The sequence below is a fragment of the Bombus impatiens genome, unplaced genomic scaffold (assembly GCF_000188095.3).
Source record: "Bombus impatiens unplaced genomic scaffold, BIMP_2.2 scf_0049, whole genome shotgun sequence".
Lineage (NCBI taxonomy): Eukaryota > Metazoa > Arthropoda > Insecta > Hymenoptera > Apidae > Bombus > Bombus impatiens.
The window spans coordinates 588,251-609,438 of NT_176468.1; the positions used below are offsets into that span (position 1 = coordinate 588,251).

The 21,188-nt window shown below is 31.8% G+C and overlaps 1 protein-coding gene and 1 long non-coding RNA gene across 12 annotated transcripts in view; one reads left to right on the plus strand and one right to left on the minus strand.

Moving 5' to 3' along the window:
* Positions 1–3,192: 3,192 nt before the first annotated feature.
* LOC100746244 (ecotropic viral integration site 5 ortholog) overlaps positions 3,193–21,188 on the minus strand; it is a 29,636-nt gene continuing 11,640 nt past the window's right edge. For 5 of the 11 annotated variants that reach the window (XM_033323644.1, XM_033323641.1, XM_033323637.1 and 2 more), the window contains 10 exons: positions 19,084–19,364; positions 15,857–16,090; positions 14,437–14,700; positions 14,011–14,275; positions 13,505–13,867; positions 12,638–13,315; positions 12,021–12,503; positions 11,826–11,924; positions 7,631–7,786; positions 5,547–6,063 (listed from right to left, as the gene is read on the minus strand). In XM_033323644.1, coding sequence (XP_033179535.1) covers positions 6,004–6,063; positions 7,631–7,786; positions 11,826–11,924; positions 12,021–12,503; positions 12,638–13,315; positions 13,505–13,867; positions 14,011–14,275; positions 14,437–14,700; positions 15,857–16,090; positions 19,084–19,148 — 2,667 coding nt within the window. In that variant the 5' untranslated portion in view covers positions 19,149–19,364 and the 3' untranslated portion in view covers positions 5,547–6,003. Of the gene's footprint in view, positions 3,592–5,546; positions 6,064–7,630; positions 7,787–9,103; positions 9,172–11,825; positions 11,925–12,020; positions 12,504–12,637; positions 13,316–13,504; positions 13,868–14,010; positions 14,276–14,436; positions 14,701–15,856; positions 16,091–19,083; positions 19,365–21,188 lie in introns of those variants that run through there. The other 6 variants (XM_024370921.2, XM_033323649.1, XR_002947608.2 and 3 more) reach the window with 5 other exon arrangements.
* On the plus strand, positions 6,387–17,715 carry LOC112213801. Its single transcript, XR_004462706.1, has 2 exons — positions 6,387–7,635; positions 16,471–17,715. It is a non-coding gene; the product is annotated as an uncharacterized LOC112213801 (long non-coding RNA).

A 21,188-nucleotide genomic window follows, 5' to 3' on the forward strand; every position in this document is an offset into this window, starting at 1 on the left:
GCGCCACACCCCACTGCCGTCGCCATATTTAATTGGTCCGCCACCCCTGCCCGGTCCGCGTGCCGCTCTTTCTCTTTCTTTGCCCTGATTCTACCTTTCTTTTTTCATCCAACTTCCCCTTTCAATCCCTCCTTCCCTCCCGCGAGAACCCCCATAAGCAGGCTTCGGCTTCCACTTCGTCGTGGTTAGTCTCGCCTGGCAACACTGCCGCCACCGCCACCTCAAGAGGGCCGAACAAACTCGCAACTATGTATTTAGGTACCCTGCACGAATTATCAAATACATACATTGTCATAACAATATTCTATTTCTATTCATCGAATTTTGTATCGAAATTTTTGTTTGCTCTTACGAAATATATATCGTATGGATTAATTGTCATACTCATATATATAGTACTCTCTCTCCTCTCATCAATAAGTTGTATTTTTGTTTCAAATATTCCAAATTTTAGGATTTATATTATTTATAGCGCTTGTTTCAACGCTCCCCGCTCCCCCGAGAGAGAGGCTATATGAGGGAAGGGCTCTATAATGTTCTAGTTTCGGTCCTGGACCAACCCAGCCAACCGCTCTTCTCATTCGCACAGAATCGGCAACGTTGCATCAGATCGGCGTAACAACGAACCCCTTTTCACGGATTACTTTTTTCCACTCTCTGGCCGATAGACTCCATTTGGAAAACTACCTGCCACAACTAGCGCCGCCCATGAACGCAAATTCTCCCTGGTCCTTGGTTCTTTGCTTTTGTCTTTGCGTTCGCTCGTTTTATCTCTGTCTCTCTCTCTCTCTTTTTCACACTCTCCCTCACACGTTTTTCTCAGCGTTCTCTCTCCTTTCCATCCTTCTTGCTCCTTCCGAATATCGTATCGAGGTTGTTAAGTCTGTAAGCGGGATTATACCTTTCCTGCGGGTTACCGCTTCGCTTGGGGACCATCAATAGATATAAGGAGACGACCGAGTCCCCTTGTCTCGAGGCGCGAATTAATGATCGAAGGGTAAGAACTGAAGTTCGAAGCGATTTCGATTATCGACCAACCGGAAAAAAGATAAATAGATACTAAATGTGGAATAAAGGATACATAAATACTATATAAAAGATTATATTTGCGGTGGCTACAAAAAGTATATATTTGTAATTTGTATATATCCTTATATTCCATTAAAGCGTTTCTTTATTAGGTTCTACATTTCATTTCCATACTATCAAATTTTTGTAATCATGTGAAAGTTACCATTAAATGATACAAAATGTGTTACAGTCGGATCTAGTTAATTAGTATATGAAAATGAAATAATAAATGCAGTGGTGTACAAATACTTTTGGTAGCTACTGTAATTTTTATATTTTTAAATAAAATTTCGTGGATAATTTCAAGATGTTCGTAATTAATTTTTATTGTTATATATTATACGGTGTTTCAACAAACGCGGTACGATCGAAAAGCATATGGTTCTACGAAAAAAATGATAAAATAAATAAAAAATGTAGAATAAAATTTTACTGTCCCTCTGTTTTCTAGAAAATAGAGTTTGAATGTATTGAACTATGAATTGAATACACGCCTACTTGACCAGTTTTCGATTTAATTTTCTCAGAACCAAAGCATCCTGTGAAATAATTTTATTCTACATTTTCAACTTATTATTTCCCCTTGCCAAATGTACCATGATTACTGCGATACTCTGTATATATGTCACTCGTTATATATGAACGTCTTGTAACTATCCACAAAGTATTGTTTAGAAAGATAAAAATCAAATATAAATTTTTGAAACATGAAAACAAACCATTTTTCAATACTATGGAATTTTCTTTAAATAGTTTGATGTTTGAACACCAAAGGGAAGAAAACTACAGCATTAAAAGTGAATAAAAATTTATTTACTCCTGATGTTATAATATTCCCCACAATGTTCGTGACAAATTCATATCGTTGTTCGTAGTGTGCGCGTTATCTGTCCAAAAACCTTGTATACAACAGGAAAATCACTAAAAAATGATTCGTTAACGAACGCTCGTTCTAGAAATACAGTTTAAATGCGCAGAATACGTACAGTTCATATATAGTTACTTCGAAATGATCCGTAACAAGATATCGAGGTATATTCAGACAGAGACTCGTTGCATTGTGTAAAACGTTGAATGAATATAATATCTGAAGAGTTTCACGATAGTTTCTTAAAGTACAAACGTGTAGAAAAGGATGAATAATGTTAGTAAGACATATATTAGTCACTCGCATACTTTCGATAACGATAAGAAATAAGTTCTGTACGTCCTTTAGTACTATTTTCTTTCTCGACTGAAGTTGGCGCTATCAATGGTGAAAGTTAATCCAATATTGATACTGATCGATAAATATCTACGAATACTGATCGATGATAGCCGATATATTTCCCGGTAAATTTATATTTATATAATTATTTATATTATTATTATTATTGTTAGAAGAGTTATGACTGAGATTGTTATTAAAATTTAACTAAGAATAATTATTAAAAAATATGGTTAAAGAATTCTTTCTAAACCTCAAATTGAAAGTATACAATATGTATTGTAAATATATAAAATAGAGATTAATTTTTATTAAAACCAGTACAATCACGATTTACAAAAGAATCATTTTAAAAATTGCACAAATGATTTCTAATAATAAGAGCTTTTAAAAAATATAACAGACTAATAATGATTGTACATAGTTTTAGTATAAAGGCAATAAATAGACAATGTTTAAAAATCAAACGATACCTGGGAAAATATTTGCCATCATAATAAATACTGATTACTATAGCGACATTATTTAAGATAGTTTTATTGAACGCAAATAAGTTATATGATTCATAATAAACAGAAGTATTTATGTGAAAACTGTACAAATAACTGCTACATAAATATAGCAATCGTTTATAAGTATAAATAAAACAATTCTCTGTACCAAAGTTTTTTTTTTTTTTTTTTTCAAGAAAATACTCGAGAGTGTACAAGAGATTGCTTCGTGTTAAACTCGATCAGTATTTTCGAAAAGCGCTAAAAAATCCGATTAAAAAATCGAATAAATAAATAATTTCTCTTTTCGATAAAAGCAACAGATCAAACTATTTTTTTTTTTTAAATGCATTTACTGGTGAATTGTTTAAAATAACAAATACTAAAGTACACACGTACATATACATATATCACAATTCTACATTTTTTTAATAAAAGAGCTGTAGCTAAATCGTATTAATTTATATAATTTTTTTTTCTTTTTTTTGGATTTTCACGATTTTCCAGTTAAATACAACTAATCATTATTTTTCTCCTATCATTTGATATCGTTATTCTCTTTCATTAGTTGTTAGAACAAGCTTAAAATTAAGAAAATGCAGTACTCTGCGTAAAAATTGATTTTCAGATAATCGCACACCTATATTCGCAAAAGCGACGTGAGAGAATTTTGGATATTTTCTAATGGACACTTCTCTTTAGCCATTTATATGGTTTAATCCACTCGGTTTCGAATATCAGGCAGTATCGAAATTATTCCTATTTACTCTCCTTATTTTTAATAGACGAAAGAAACATGTTTCGATTTCTCTGGCGAAATATCTGAAAAGACGAGAAACTAAGCCTTTCTTAGTAATAAATTATTGAGCTTTGTGCCATTAAGCATTGCCTTAGCGTATTTCTATGATTTGTTTAAAATTAAGTATAGACTTCTACGGAATGATTTTTCGTCTCTTACAGAAACGTTTTCCCTTCTCGTGAATTGTGTAAAAGCGACACGACATACTGAATTGTTCGTGATTTGCTGGAAAATACCGAATTGCTACAGGGGATCCATCATTCTCACAATACGAATATTCCTCAAAGATTAGAAAAATTTAATCGAAAAATTTCCTCCTTAAAAGTATTCTTTAAAAAGCGATCTATGAAAAAATCACAATGTTAAAAATGTTTAAAAACCGAATTCAAAGACTGATTTATTCAAATATTCCTTATATATTATAAAATAACAAAATTTAGAAATCGTAGCAAAAATTACAAAAGTTTCGTAAATATAAATTACTATGTATATGTATTGAAATCTTATATGAGGAGTACAGGAGAGAAACATTTGTTACGAGGAAACAGTTTTAAAATTCAGTACAATGTCAATCACTTTCATGTTAACAGAACTATCTCTTTTATTTGATTGTGAAGCTACACATGTGTATTTTCATGCTCTTTAAAATTTTCCTCGTCATGATATTAAAACATTGCATGTCTTGATAATTAATATTATTTTTAAACCTAACAAGTTATTTAATTACATTGTTGTTTAATCGTAAAATGATATGAAAGTCAGAGGATCAACAAAAATGTACTTATTATGTTTGTCTCCTATGATCTTCATATACAGAATACATCACAGGAATCCCCATAACAAATCAATAAATACATATATATTTAAATACAGTAGACAATTGCGATAAAATAATTTTAGACTTGATTTTTAAATTACAATAGCTGGAAAGCGAGTGAAAATGTGAGTTTCGAGTGGCAAATAGAATTTTTACTTGCTGCAGAGTAAAGATCATCCACGTTGTAAAAGTCTAAATATCGAGCCCTCCTTTTTGATTAGCAGATTTACTCAACATTAATAATTTACTCGATTAATAAGATTTTATGATATCGCAAAGGTTACATGCAATTTCCTTTCTGATCAAACGTGCACGAAAGCAGAAAGTCTCGTTTTTTTTTTTTTGAGAGAGAATTCTTGTGTTCGGTGCGTTCACGATCGATTTTTATAATCCTGGTGCCAATTATTCGTGACAAAACGAAATTATGTACAGTACAATTTAGGCCAAAGCGAAAAACTGTGGACGCGTTTAACCCTTAACGTTCCAGCGTTATTTATAATAAAATTCGTTGTTAATAAATCAATTAAAAATTGATATTTAGTTAAAAAAGATTAATATAGGTACAGTAAATAAAATTGCCATCGACTTTAAGAACGCAATTTTCGTTATAGAAATTGTAAATTATATATCTCATAAATTTTTTATTTCTAGAAATTGATAAAAATCTTTAATGATTATTCTAATGAAAGTAATCTGTAGATAAAAATACAGACGATACGTAAAACGATTTAAAGTGAATATTCATGTACGACGGTTAATTAGAATCAATCTCAAACATACATTTCTAGAAATTGATAACAAATTTTAATGATTATTCTAATAAAAGTAATCTGTAGATAAAAATACAGACGATACGTAAAACGATTTAAAATGAATATTCATGAACGACGGTTAATTAGAAACAATATCAAACATACATTTCTCAACTTTTAAATATACTAATTACTAAGTATTGCTTCTTTCCAATCTCTAATTTGTTATCTCTTTATGAGTAATAAAACTTTTGCCAAGTTCATGCATACTTTAAGTTTATAAATATTATACCAGTGAAGATATTTTTGTGTATCAAAATCTAGTTAAAAGAATAATCGATAATAAAATTGCCTATTTACACTGCCCCATAAAATCATTTTTCGATATACATACTTTTTAATAACACTCTTCTGAAGATACGTTAATGAACGTAAATAAAGATTGCACTTGTCGAATGAAAAGAGTAAAAAAAAAGAGAAGAAAAAAGGAAAAAGAGACAAAGCGATAAAACGAAACCGAAATGGCTGAAAATTATGTATTGTGTATCATTATGGAACGATAAGAAAAGTTGCTCTCTTTATCGATCAGCTGCTCCCTTTATCTTAAAAGTAAATACGTTTAGGCTATTTACTTGAATTCTTAAACCGTCTGAAAACACGTACAATCATTGCAGGAACGAGAATGGATCGTTAAGGGTTCGATTAAGCTGAAAATAAACCGAAAAAAGAAATGAACAAAAAAAAAAACAAATCCATGAATAAAAAAAATTTGAGATAAAAGCAGTTTGACGTTCTGATTTGCGCAACTACTTACGTTGGAAGTAATTATCACGTCCTCGCTATAAGGAACGAGCTATCCGGGCTATTTAAGTTTTACAACTGTACTCCCGATTATCTCGTTCGGTTTCACTTTCACTTTCAATAATCTGCAATTAGTAAATTGATTTAAAGAACACCGATTCACCCTTCACCGATCAGCAGCTGCTTAGATCCAATTTTAACGAAATTACGAATCTTTTATAGCGCCTACTTACCCCTCTCTATCTAATCAAGATCATCTTTCTTTTCTAATCTTGTTTAATGTGAATGTTTGTGTATGTGTACATAATACTGTGAAAAAATCCCAAATTATCTACGTTACTGTTACTTTAGTTACTATAATAAAAAAGGTTTTGTATATGTTATTTCTGATTCATAAATTTTTTAAAAATTTTGCAATTTTCCAAATACTATCAAATATTTATGGCATTATAAAAACATGATTTACGAATAAAATATTAACGACTTAAAAATATTAATTACTTAAAGATAGGTATTAACTTTCTAGGTATAACAATAGTATTAAAATAATGCCAACCACACCTTCAATCACTTTTGAAAAGCAAAATGTAAAAACTAGAAAAATAACCTAAGATTTTTGCACAGTACTGTATTTCAATTGTGTGCGCAAGTTTTCCACTCAATAGTTGGACCGTTTGAAATTAACCTCGTGTCGTTTCTTTACTACTTTTAGCGTATTATAAATACGCGAATGTACGCGAGAAGAATACTGATGAATCCAAAGAGTATTTGGTATACTTTATTTACTCATATATGTTTGTGTTTTGTTTTATTGTTTTGTTTTCCTATAATATTCTACAAACCGGAGTAATACGCTACTGCGACTTGTTAATGAGACTCTAAGTATTCCGTCGCATCAGGAAAAACGCGTTTTTTTTCTCTTTTTTTATCAATTTTCTTTTTTTCCTTTTGACTCTTAGTCTTTCGTATAAGACTCCGATTTCCCCGTCGCCGGATTTCATTCTATTCAATATACAATTCCTTAAATGGAATTACATTTGGTTTAAATTACAAAAAATACACAGAATGCGTAATACGTATAAAAACGTGTCGTTTATGCGTCACATAGTTATATTTAACCTATAGTATTCGTCGATTGTAAGCAGACTTCGAAATGCAATGAACTATCTATTATAAAAATTAATGGAACGAATTGAAGGTGGTTTCTGGTTTTGCGGAGACTCGTGATAAAATAATTAAAATTGTAAATGTTAATTGCAATGCTATTGAAACAAAATGTCTACGAGACATTGAGACACTCTAGACACCATACTGTATTAAACGAACACATTTTACAAATACATACTACTTCGAAGTCTGATTGCAACGAATGATCGATCCGGGTCAGATAATTTTATATTGCGTTATTAATGACCGCCAGATTACACCTATTTTAATTACTACTATGTTGTTAATACATCACGAGCTATAGTGATAGTACACGTAAACTAAAAACATAATATCGCTATTATTCCTATGTGTTCTCGATTTATAATATTCTATATGTGTGTTATAACTCGTCGTATTCTCTCTACAGCGAAAGCATGATCATGAAACGTAAAAGGTCCCATCTGCTCTGACATATGGAATACTTCTGTGTGTGTTCGAACGACAATTAGCTGCCTAATGTCTGGTATGCATGGAATTCTATACCTCTGGTGAGTTCTGTGTAGTTGCATTGATATGATCCTGTAAACAAATTCTGAGATCCCGCTCGTCCAGCTCGCTTTCAGTGTCAACACTGAAACTTCTTACATTTTGCCCACCATTGCCTGTCCAACGTTGCTTCCAGCTTTCTAGCCTCATGACCTGCGACACACATTTAACATGCAGTAATATTTGTAAACTTCATTGAGAGGGAGTTTTATGAGATTTTGCAGATGTACATCATCATTTTCAAAAGAAATGTGCTTTATGCTTCCTTTTCTAAAAGTATTCCATTTGACATGGTTCAACTACTTTCTAGTTTGTTAGGCAAATGTGCATTGTAGTTTCTAGTTTATATGATTTGGTACTCTATTAATTATAACAATCACTCTGTTGAAAATTTTTTCTAGGACAATTTTGTCAGATTACCATCTCTGGGTACTTCTTTTTCACAAAATAATGTAATTTTTATAATGTATGCAATCTTTATGAAATTTATTCAGATGCTTCTATTGTGATCTTTTCAATTTTTTTACTTTCTGAAGTCTTTCACGCCATTTTTTAAGGCGATAAAAGTTGCCTAAAATCAGATGATGATGTGTTTTAAAAGTTGCAACAAATAAATATAAATGATTAAGATTAGATGAACCAAATATGATTACCATGCATTTTATTTTTGTATGTTTGAAAATTCATTGAAAAAAATACAACAAAGAATAATAAAAAATTATCAAGTAGTTATTTTTACTAGAATTCTAAATGAAAATAATCTTATTCGATTGTGCATCTCTATGAATATAGCACAAATTTTTAACTGTTAAATTATCCTTAATATCCATTTCTTCTACTATATTTAATAAATTATTGATAGCATCAACTTTATGTTTCATATAAAGCACACAGAGTTGAAAATTGTGTGGAAAATTATAATGGATAGCATGCACTACTTAACACATTGATTAAGCAATGTGTTACATAAAGATATCTGTAATATTGCTTATAAATGTTCTTAAAGCATTTCACAAATGTCCTTCCTATTTCTTTCTACAATAAAAAACTTTATTTACACCTGTGATAAATTAGTGAAAAAAATGGAAGTAAAGCAAGCAGACACTAATTACAATGTGCAAGTTGCAAGCATATATCAAACACAGTTAGTGAATTAAATCAGTGCTTTGTTAGATGTGCAATTGTAAGTCAGCACAAGAAAACAATGTAATGGGGAATTATATGTGTATGTGTAGATGAATGAAAAGTCCAAGGAGATATTAGGACGAGATTGAAATTCGTTTTAATGTTTTTCTGAGTCTCATAGCACTTTATTATAGACAAGGATAAATTGTCCTGTAGTTTAATATAGCAAGTAATTATCTCATAAAATATATGTACAAAACTATATGGAAAGAAAATACAGTTTTTCGATATAGTACACACTGTCATCATGCTACAAACATGAAATGGAAAGAAAATAATGCTTACGGATGGGTAAAGACTTACTCGAGCCAGCGCCAAGGCTCAGTCTCCGGGCTGGTGATTGGCGTAGGGAACTAAGGAGACAGAGATAACACAGCAATAGAGGGTTAGTTTTACAAGACCATTAATTTCTTTGTGTTAGTGATTGGTACCTTTACACAATAAGAATTCCATTCATATTTATATTCACATTAAAATCAACTTCAATTGATACTATATCTCTCTACATGAATGATTGCTTTTGCTTGATATATCATTTTAATAGCATATATATTGCAATGCATTTCTGCTGAATGTCTAATTAAGAAAAGGTGTAAAAATAAATGAGATATCTTTGAAGGTGTATCTTCGAAATCATACTTTCTGCATGTTTTTTTCAATTAAAATTACTTGTAGAATTAGAACCAATTGTTACTCCGTGCTGTGCTAGCTCTCAATATCTAATACAATGTCCTTGAAGCACAATTAGTATTATAAATGGCAAGCTTGATTTATAATAGAGTGATTTTAATATGTGACTACACAAAACGCCTTAAATGTTAATGCTAAAACATTGAAAATTTGGTACTTATATCTATTTTAATGTTGTAAAAAAAGTTCATAATAAATTTTAGATAGAATATATTTTTTAGTTTTAAAATCTTGTAATTGATTTATTGCAAATTTTCAATGTACAATACAATTAAAACATAAATATTTTATTCAAATACATACTTTATTATATTATGATGCCCTCAAAGATATAAATTTTAATTTAGTTACGATGATGATTAGTTTATTTTCATAAATGCAAAAAATAACATTAACTGAGCGGCTATCGTAACCACGATTAAGTTTAGAAGCGATTCGACATTTATTACTTATATTTTGCATTGCAGCAGAGACATAACAAGCTGTGAATGCACCTCAAAGCTTTTACATGTCAACAATTTCTCCCATGACTTAGAAAATTCACACAAATTATGTGAACAGAAAATTCACACAAAATCAGGAGAGGATTAAAACAACCACAGATGTACTTTTGATGATGAAAGCACAATGAATTCTTAATGTGTACAGGTACCTCTGAAGGAACATGTTATCTGTTTAATATGAAAAATATGAGAAAAGCTATATTTTATCATAACAGTTAATTGTTAATTATAAATATGAAAAGTATGTGTCACATAGTTAGTATTCACTTGATTAATTTTGGAAATATTATAAAACGTTTATCTCGGTATTAATTAATTAATATCATAGTCAATAATGTTAATAAAATTTCATATTAATTTTAATATTACACCTACAAGCAGAAAGAAAAATATTCTGGAACGAAAATTGTAATTAAACTTTTTATAGCACTTGATTTTATCAATAAAAAAAAGTTGTTTATTAGCGTGACGATTAGCATTACATTGCAGTAAGAGGTGCAATTTGGTGCATAATTTTGTGAGTCACAATAACATGAAAGCATTAAATTACATCCTCGCTTATGTTATATATTATAACGATAGACGTAATATTGTGCACCCAACAAATACAATTGATTTATATACATGTTTTTTCATATATCCTTCTTGTTGAAAGGATTTAGGATAGTCAGTTAGAACATTATTAGGAACACATCAATCCTTTGTATCACATCTCAATCCTTTGTGATATGTGAATTAACAGTGCAACAGAAAAGAGCAACGATAGTGTTAAACCCCCATAAATATGAGCTTCCAGATAGAGAAAAAATGTGTGTGTGAAAAACATGGGTACTTCACAAGATGGTGTTACAAAAAATGTGCATTATCACAGATATGTAAACATGATTTTAAAAAATTGTCACAGTGAATTGTATAAAATTCTCATGAAAAAACTTGAGCCATGATTTTTAAGTATCATTAGAATTGATGATTTTATGTAGAAAAATCCTAGAAACAAAAAATTTAATAAAATATCAACTCTATGCAAATAAAGTTTATTATTTTATCACGTAGAAATATTAAAAATACTAAAATCAGAAATAATTTGTTAGAAATGTTAAATGTATCAATGATTACGACAACTGTATAGAATTTATGTATATGATTATATGAAAACAGACGTATGAAAATGGACGAACTGAAACAAGAAATCAAGATCTTATAACAGGCTAACAACTCGAGTTACTTCTATATCCAAATGTACGATATGTTTTAATAGTTATGTAACTCTACAAGCTTTAAAATTTACTATGTTGCAGTCTAATAGCAAATTGAATAAAAATTAGACCTTAAACTACTGTAATAAGATCATAATTCTACATCTTTGTTAACTACCATCATTACTTCTACCATTGATACTTTGAACTTATAGTGTAGTTAATACGTTAAACAAAGAGATAAGATTCAACTTTAATCAAGGAAATTTAACGAGGATCATCGTCGATCATAAATATGTATAATAATTATACTTGTGCATAATTGAAAGCATTTGCAGCTATATTTTCAGTACTAAAATACTGTATGCTTCTTTGAGATTCACATGAATGGTTCTATTTTTAAGTTAACATCGTTTAATGATATAGAAATAATAAAAATATCCTGAGCAAATTGAGCAATACATGCAAAAAATATAATACTAAGGCTAAATTTGGATCTTGCTCTAAATAACATTTTAACAATGTTTCTTCCATTCACCTCTTACTGCAGTTCTTTTTTCTTTTTTAATCAATGCTTTCATTAATGCAGCATGAATAAAGCAAAGAATTTTCACATACCTCAGCTTTTAATTCTGCAACTTTATCTTGCAATTCTCTGACTCTCTCACTGTCATCTAAATTATTTCTAAGCTCACCTTCCGCGTGCATCTCTTCGTTCTGTAAAAAATAGGGATAATCCATATTTGCTATATCTGTATGTAAATATTCATGTTGGGATAGTTAAAGAAATTAGTACAAATAAAGAAATAGTACTTTTAATTCAAGAAGAGATATTTTCTGGGTGAGTTCTGCCACTTGCTGCGCATGCTCTGCATCACGTATCCTAGCCATCATAGCTTCATCCTTCATCTTAGACTCCAGATCGGAATATTTATGTTGTTGCTCCCGTAGTTTGGCAGTAAGTTCCTTCTCCCTAGCTAAGGCAGCCTCTAATTCCTCTTTAATTAACTTCCCTCCTTCGTCTTGTCGACGAAGTTGATTCGTGGCAACTTGCACTTGAGTTTCAAGCTCCATGACCTTGAGTCTAAGCTCCTTCACTTCTGTCAAAGCTTCCATCTCTCGAATTCTGGTTGTCATTAAATCCTCTTCGAACTTTTGCACTTCATGTCCTCGGTTCTCCCAAAACAAAAGTTTCTTCGGCGTGGAATCGCTTGCAGGTTGATTCTGAGCGGAACGATGTTCTTGCAGATGCCTTTGCCAGGCACTGCTCAATTCCACTACTCTTTGCCGAAGATCCTAACAAATTTCTTATATTACGATAAGTTTATTAAATACATAATATATACTTTACAAATATTTGAGAACCTTAAGCGATTCTTTATAAATATAGAAAATTCACAACTTTTAACGTGTCAAAAAAAATGAATTACCTTTAAAGAAAGATTAGCTTCTGCTTCTCTTAGTTTCACAGCAATCAGTTCTTCTTGTAAATGAGCAACAGAATTATCCGGCGTTGATTCGCGCAACGTCTTTTTATCCTGTTCCAATTCTTGTATTCTTGCTCTAAGTTCCCTTATCGTTGCGTCGTTCTCTGCTTCGTGTAGTCGAACTCTTACCAATTCTTCTTGCAAACACTGTATCATTTCCTCTTTTTGTGACAATGCTTCCTGCTTTGACAAAATTTCATCCAAAGAGGATTGTTTCGATGTCACATTTTCTTCTAGCAGAAGCGACAATGATCTTAGTTCTTCGTGAGCTTGCTCAAGCTGATGACTGGTTTCAAGATGCGTGTGTCGAAGAGCTGCTAATTCTCTTTGTACAACGAAAGCAGTTTCCTCCTCTTCTGCTCGAGAAACTTGACCTCTGACTAATCTATCTGCCAACTCCGCAGACTCAGCTTCCAGAAGTTCAGTTCTTTGTCTAAGTAACCTATTTTCTGCTCTAAGCCTACGAAGTTCAACCATCTCCTCTTGCTCTTTCATTTTCAGCACAGTATAATCTTTCTCGAGTTTCTTCATTCTTTTTGGATTTATTTTCATACCATAGGCAAGATTCATGAGACCATCTGGATCTTTTTCGCCTCTTCCAGGTAGCTGTTTCTGAAAGAACTACACACGAAAAAACTGATAAATATTAATAAAATAATTAATAAACAAATCCACGTGTGGAGAAAACATTGTTTAATTATAAAGCCTGCGATACTTGACTTTTTTCTACGACTAAACGTAATATGTTCTGTATTTTTTTAAAGTTCTTATCTATGGGCAAGATGTTGGATTCTGATGATAAACAGTTACCTTCAACATGCCTTCCATGTCCAAGCTTAATAAATCTTCCTTGCCTAAATGCAACATGGCCAGTGCAACTTTGAAAATAATTTCCATGCCTTCGGACAGAAACACGTCAAAAATGCGGCAGGCCAGCGGTAGGCTGAGCGCTGTGGTAAAAAGCGTAAGAAACCAAGACGACGCGTACATTGACGTGTGAAAACCTTGAGCCGTAAAATGAGCGTGTAACTCGGGATGAGTGTCAGCAACTAAATGTTCTAGCTGATACATGCACACCCCTAATTCAGCCATACTCGGCTTGAACATGTCTCGCAAACGATACTCTTGCATAAGCGCTACCAGTACAGCGAAAGCTTCTTCTTCTGGCATTTGCTGTAACAAATTGATATACCTATTTAATTCTGATTGACTCAACAGAATTCATCCCATGTCTTCGTTTTTTTTTTTTTTTTCTTTAAAATAATTATTCTTATTCTTTTATAGCTCTCTAATCCCACTCAAATATTAAAGTGTACCTGCATAAGGAGTAATCCTACAATAAATCCCGAACCTTGACAGTATCCCACTTCACGATCATGAAGACTATACGCTTTCATAACGTTAAATAGACTCTCCTGACCAAGTCCGTCTTTCTCCTTAAAGAAATCATGCTCAGGATACGTTCTGGCTATATCCCTCCTGATTATCCTTTCGCATGCTGACGTAGCCTTGATATACTCAGCAAATTGCTTTTTCACAGGAGAGTCATGTGCACCACTTAATAGTTGCCAAACAATACCTCTGTAACGATGAACATGAATCAGTTGTCCATTCATTATAATATGTTTTTATCTTATAATTTTACTTCTTATTGATTCTTATTAAATTTAGGAGAGTACGTAGATCATCCAAAGATACTAATGAACTTGATAAATTTAGGTTTTTTCTAAAGAGTTGATTACCTAAAATGATGAGGTATTCCTTGACGTACTAATTCTTTGACGAACTCTTTCCTCTTCTTCCAATGATAATCCCAATCAGCGACGATGTGACCCCATAGGGTCCACGTATTCTCTTCACCATCAGCTGAATTGTGGCGTCGGGGTGCGGCATCGCTGTTTCCTCCGCTGCCCCCCGACGCCACGGACACCTGAGATGTGTCGGAACCTTTTCTACTGTGATTGCTTTGGAGCGAGTTCAACGACTTTGCATCCGATTCGATAAGCCTGTTATTAATTACATCAAACTCTTTAGACATGTACTTTACATTAATGCAATCTCGTTAAAACACTATTGAGTGGTAACATATGAGATATCTGATCATCTTGGTTGAAATAAAAATAAATATGAAATAAATTCATCTTTATTAGTAACAGTGGATGAATTAGATATAAATTAAATATGTTGATCAATTAGATTTCAATTTTAGTTAAATACAATTATCTTGCTAAATTCAATTAACTTGAATTTTTAAATCCAATTAACTTTGGACATTCATAAAAATTACTTATAAATATAGATGTATAATGGACTAATACGATCAAGTGGTGCTATAAAGTTTGAAGTTCTTTTTACTAACAAATGCCAGTTCTTTGTATAATTACTCTCAGCTAATAGAACATTACGGATAGGTAGTGTCATACAAAATTATACTTTCATATGTTACAACCCAAGACTATAATAAATATCCTAATTAATGCAAGAGTATATACATTCTTTTCTAAACGTGTGCTTAGTATCAGTTGAAATATAAAAATATAAGATAAACATAACTGCCAAATTAATACAAAAACAGACTATTCAGAATAATTAAAAGATTTCATATTAATGTGAATTCAATATCTACTTGTGTTCACCTATTACCGAGTTAAATAGAAACATACAACATTTCTTCTTTTTTAAATGCAAAGATGCGCGATTGAAAAGCTAGAAATTTAGGAAAGACTGTCAATATATTCAGAGTAGCAACAAATATCTGTCCTTCCATTCACGTAAACCACTTTTTCCTTAAAAGTGTTTTCATTCACCTATCGTTGAATCGAATAGAAACGCATACAATATATTTCCTCTTCTAGATTTACTAAAAAATTGAACGCTTAGAAAAAAATTTAGAGTTTAGCATATTCTATTGTATTCAGAACAGCGCCAAATATTTATATTTCGATTTGCATAAGCTATCTTTTATGTAGAAATGTTTTGATTCATCCCATTCAAGTTACACCTTCTCTCATTCACAATCAACTGATCGTGTATGGAATGATATTGAATCACGTAACACAACATAATTGAACGTGTAAGCGGCAATGTATACGCAGTATCTAAAGCACGATTCGTTTGCACATGCAATGTCGATGTTGAACGTTAGTCAGCGCGACGATTCACCTATTGGCTTCCTCCAGCTTAGCTAATAGAGCCAGTTCGTCGGTGGGTATTTCCTGCGACGAGTTTATCCTCTCTTCCTCAGATGAGATCGGTGGTGTGCTCGGAAGTATCTTGCTGGCCTGATTGTTGTTCTGACCCGTCTGGTGTATCGTGGTGCATAAACACAACACACTCATCACCTGCGGTCCATAACGTGATAATCCTAATTGTCCGGCTGCCTGCTTCTCTTGACCCCTGTAAAATGATCGTTGTTTCGTGTCAGCATGTAAAGTGACGTAACAAAAATGTTATACATGTGCGTACCTTCCACAGGCCAGTTACTGTTATCATTCTATGCCTGTTCTTTTGGAATATCATCAAAAAATATTATGACTTTATTAGTAAACTACCAATATTTAGGCATTTATGGAGAATTATAAAGTGATTATATAAAGAAGTATAAATAAATAAAAATTTAGGCTCACACAGATGTGAATTTACAATACGTAAACATCCATAGTCTATTTATCATTAATGTGATTTTGTGCGTGTGAAAAGAATATTATTCTATACCTGGAACGATGTAATAATGATATATTTATTAATTTAGTTATATATAATTGAGTTGTTTTTAGAAATAAATGAAATTGTCGTCTCATTATTTAAATCATCCGCTGCTATGTTCCTCATTGGGAAGTGACAAAATTTTGTTTTTAATGCAAAAATATGTACATGTTACTGTTAACTGTGGTTTAAATGAAACAGATGTACATAAAAAATAAATAAATGCAATACATAAGGAACAGAATATTATAGACAATATTCTATTTATTCAATTGAACAAGATTTTTTGAGAATATTGCAATGTATCAAGTATACTTACGCGTATACTGAACTTCGAAGTAACGATATGATAAACCTTGGTGTACATACATATCTGTCTCTGTTCCTGCTTATACACTTACGAACGTCCTGGTTTATTATCTATTATTCTACCGGTTTATTATCGTGACACGTTGTTGGTATCTATCGGTTTATCGATTTTGGTCTCTCTACATATTACAGAAGCACATAACTCAAAGCACATACATCTATAAATCTACAAATCGATTTTCTCAAAAACGAAACCTTACTCGAAGAAATTTTACCTTTCATTTCCGATTTACATGTATATATAAAGAAAAAAAAAAAATACGATTGTTATAAAAGATATTATATTATCATTCACAGTTAATCTGAATTAATTAATAATTTCTACATTTTAATTTTATTTCTTAACATTACCGTTAGTCACTTTGCTTTTCTCTTATTTGCGCTTAATAAGACAGAACATGGAGTTACGCGCGAAAATTACAGTCGAAAAAGAAAAGCGTGTAATTTGAAATACTATTTTCTATTTTGGTATAATTATTCGTCTACGCAGTTAGAGAGATCGCCGATAAACCGTACGGTATACACCTCTCACCTTTTCGACGTGGAAATTAATTAACAAAAAAAGGGAAAAAAGGAAAAGTGTGAAAACATCTCGTTAACGAGTCGGCCTTAACATCGATTTTATATTTTCTTGTATTAATCGTTCGTCGTTAAATAAAATATCGTTTCACGCAAGATCAATGAGGTTCAAGTAGCGACGAATGGATTTCATAGACGTCCAATTAAAACACCGACTCGTGTGTTTCTCAACTACTTATTTTACGTATTTGTTATACGCGTATGTCTAAATATGAACGAATAACACGCTAAATAGAACAAACAGGGTTTTCGAGCAAGTTATACGAAGAAACGTAACAACAAGACGGATGATTTGCATTGCTAATATTTAGCAAGGAAAATAGATTACTTTATAAGTTGATACAATATTATGTCATTGTTTGAAAAAACAAAGAAGAAAAAAGAAAAGAGAATATCCGGCAATGTAAAAAATATTCCGTTTTTCACAATTAATGTTTGTATTCATATTATGCTTTTCATTGAAGGAAATACTTTTCATACCAAGGAAAATAAATTACTTTATAAATTGATAAAATATTATATTGTTTGAAAAAAGAAAAAAGAAAAAAGAAAAGAGAATATCCGGCAATGTAAAAAATATTCCGTGTCTCACAATTAATGTTTGTATTCATATTATGCTTTTCATTGGAGGAAATGCTTTTCATACCAAGGAAAATAAATTACTTTATAAATTGATAAAATATTATGTCATTGTTTGAAAAAACAAAAAAGAAAAGAGAACATCCGGCAATGTAAAAAATATTCCGTGTCTCACAATTAATGTTTGTATTCATATTATGCTTTTCATTGGAGGAAATGCTTTTCATACCAAGGAAAATAAATTACTTTATAAATTGATAAAATATTATGTCATTGTTTGAAAAAACAAAAAAGAAAAGAGAACATCCGGCAATGTAAAAAATATTCCGTATCTCACAATTAATGCTTGTATTCATATTATGCTTTTCATTGAAGGAAATGCTTTTCATACCAAAGAAAATAAATTACTCTATAAATTGATACAATATTATGTCATTGTTTGAAAAAAAAAAAAAAAGAAAAGAGAACATCCGGCAATGTAAAAAATATTCCGTATCTCACAATTAATGCTTGTATTCATATTATGCTTTTCATTGAAGGAAATGCTTTTCATACCAAAGAAAATAAATTACTCTATAAATTGATACAATATTATGTCATTGTTTGAAAAAAAAAAAAAAAAGAAAAGAGAACATCCGGCAATGTAAAAAATATTCCGTGTCTCATAATTAATGTCCTAACATTTTTAATTGTTACGTAGCTATAAGGTACAAGATACAATACGACAAAAATTAGTCAAGATCATGCAAGATCGAACAATCAAACTTATACACGTTATTGTTACAATTGTATTTCAACGTACCCTGAGCATAATAAAAATCGAGCATAATAACAATTTCTAATTGTCATTCATCGTTGTTTCATTGTTCAAGTCAGTTTGAAATTTTAATTGCAACTTTTTAGCTCGCATCAAATATTTTCAACGAGTCAACCTTGTCCATAATCTAAGGAATGTTGATGTTATTCAAATATTTTGCGAAAAGGGTTACACAATTCGATTTTTAAATTAAAAACACCATTTCTCTGAATTTCGCGTTTTATCTCTAACATAGCATTATATATGTAACGTAACAAGCATTATATATGTTTCACCTATGTCCTCTTTTAGAACGCGGTCCAAAGTTCATTAAGAACTTCAATTAATGCAATCGTTCTACCTTTTCGTTGTTTTATTTCGTGTCCATCGCGCCGCCGCTGGTGCCAGCAAACCACGAAGAACCATCGAGAAATTTTCTCGTCTCACTCGCGTAACTTTCGATCGAAAAATCGACTTTTAGACACGCCACCTTCGATTTACCAAATTACTTTCCATCTTTCCGCGAAACGTTCGTCGCAGCGCACGATTTTCCGACCATTTCCCCCGGAACCATTTTACTCGCATTGTTCAGAAGCATCTTTTTCTTGGAATAACTTTCTGCCCGAGTAGGTCGGCGAATTTCTACGGGGAAAAATTTATTCTACGTACTTTTCGACGTTAATTACGATAAACCTTTTTCGGTTTACCGGAAGATCTTTCAAATTGAATTATACAGGGTGGTTGGTAACTGGTGGTACAAGCGGAAAGGGGGTGATTCTACGCGAAAAAAGAAGTGGAAAATATAGAATAAAAAAATTTTTTTTTTAATTTTTCCATCGAGACAACGATCTACAGTGAGATCCGTTATAACGAGACGCGATAAAGTGCACGCGTACCGAGCGAAAATTCAAAGTCGATTTTCTCGGAAACAAAGCCTCGAACGAAAAATTGTTATTCTATATTTTCGACTTCTTTTTTCGCCTAGAATCACCCCCTTTCCGCCTGTACCACCAATTACCAACCGCCCTGTATATTAGGTTTTTGCTTGAAATGTAATCGCAAGAACAACACCTACTAAGAGATAACGGGAAAGATAATTATTGTGAAAATCTATCAAAATTAGCGGAGTTTTGCAAATTCGCAGAACAATGGAACTCGATAAAATTAAGAAACTTATTTTTATAAATAAAGATAGCAGTCGTGAGAATTCCGTGAACGAAAGTTTCTACGATTAGATTGAAACCGTAGAAAATTGTCAGAATACGAGAAATTAAACTTTCTTTTAAATTTCCTCCATTACTTTCCATCCTAGATAAAACGAATGCATTTTACTTGGAATCTGCAAAGCAATCCTACGAAATGACTCATGCAGCTGTCTAACGTTAATATGCTTCGCAACTTTATCCTTGAGACCGAAGTTTCTCTAGTCGATCGAAGAGTTTCACGGTTCCTTTCCCAACCAGGAAATCCTTTAGTTATTCCTATCAAACATTCGAATTAATTTTCCTCGAAATATTTCCCACTTTGGCTACCATAATTTTATATCTCAACTACTCGTTCGTGTTCGTTCGACAACTTCTCTTGGAATAACTGCAACTAATTTTTCACATTTCAACCATCACAATTCATATGTTTGCTCGTTTTTATTACCTGCAGCTTTCTTCGTGTACATTTATCGCTCAATATCTTTTCTAAAAACGACTGAAATTCATGTTTAAACTTTCGTGCCTCGAATTTTCCAGTCGAGTTCGAAGCGAGCGGACGCGCACGAACGACAAAAGGTCAAGAAGAAAGCCGAGCAATTAGCGCGTGCGAATGAATTAGCGAACAAATGCAACGCGCGAAACACTGCTAGCAATATGCCATACATCGGCTGCGAGATGGGATAATACGTGTTTCTCGGTATTCTGAATTACCGTGGAATTTCAAGCGTGTACGAACATCTGCGCAAGCAGCAACCATATCGTTTAAATAGTTTCAATGATCGCTCGACAGTCGATTGGAAACGGTGTTACTAAATTAAATCCTATTGTATAATATTGTATCGTATGATATTGTATAATATACAGGGTGGTTGGTAACTGGTGGTACAAGCGGAAAGGGGGTGATTCTAGGCGAAAAAAGAAATCGAAAATATAGAATAAAAATTTGTTAATAATAAAAAAATAAAATAAGTTAAGAGAGTATGCAGAATGAAATTTTAATTGATAAAAAATTGAACTTTGATGTCTTTCTAGAATGATACTTTGATGATGATTAGAATACGGATTTATATGCGTGTATGAGAAGTTTGAAGACTCAAAAATACGGAGAATACACGCATTAAAATGTGTACTCATGCACATCGTTCTTTGAAAAGATGTAATTTTCCTCTATATTTTCTACAATTAATGTTTAAAATTTCATATACCTTGAGATATACTTCATATACCTAGTAAAGTTACAATGTAAGAATTTTATGTGAAA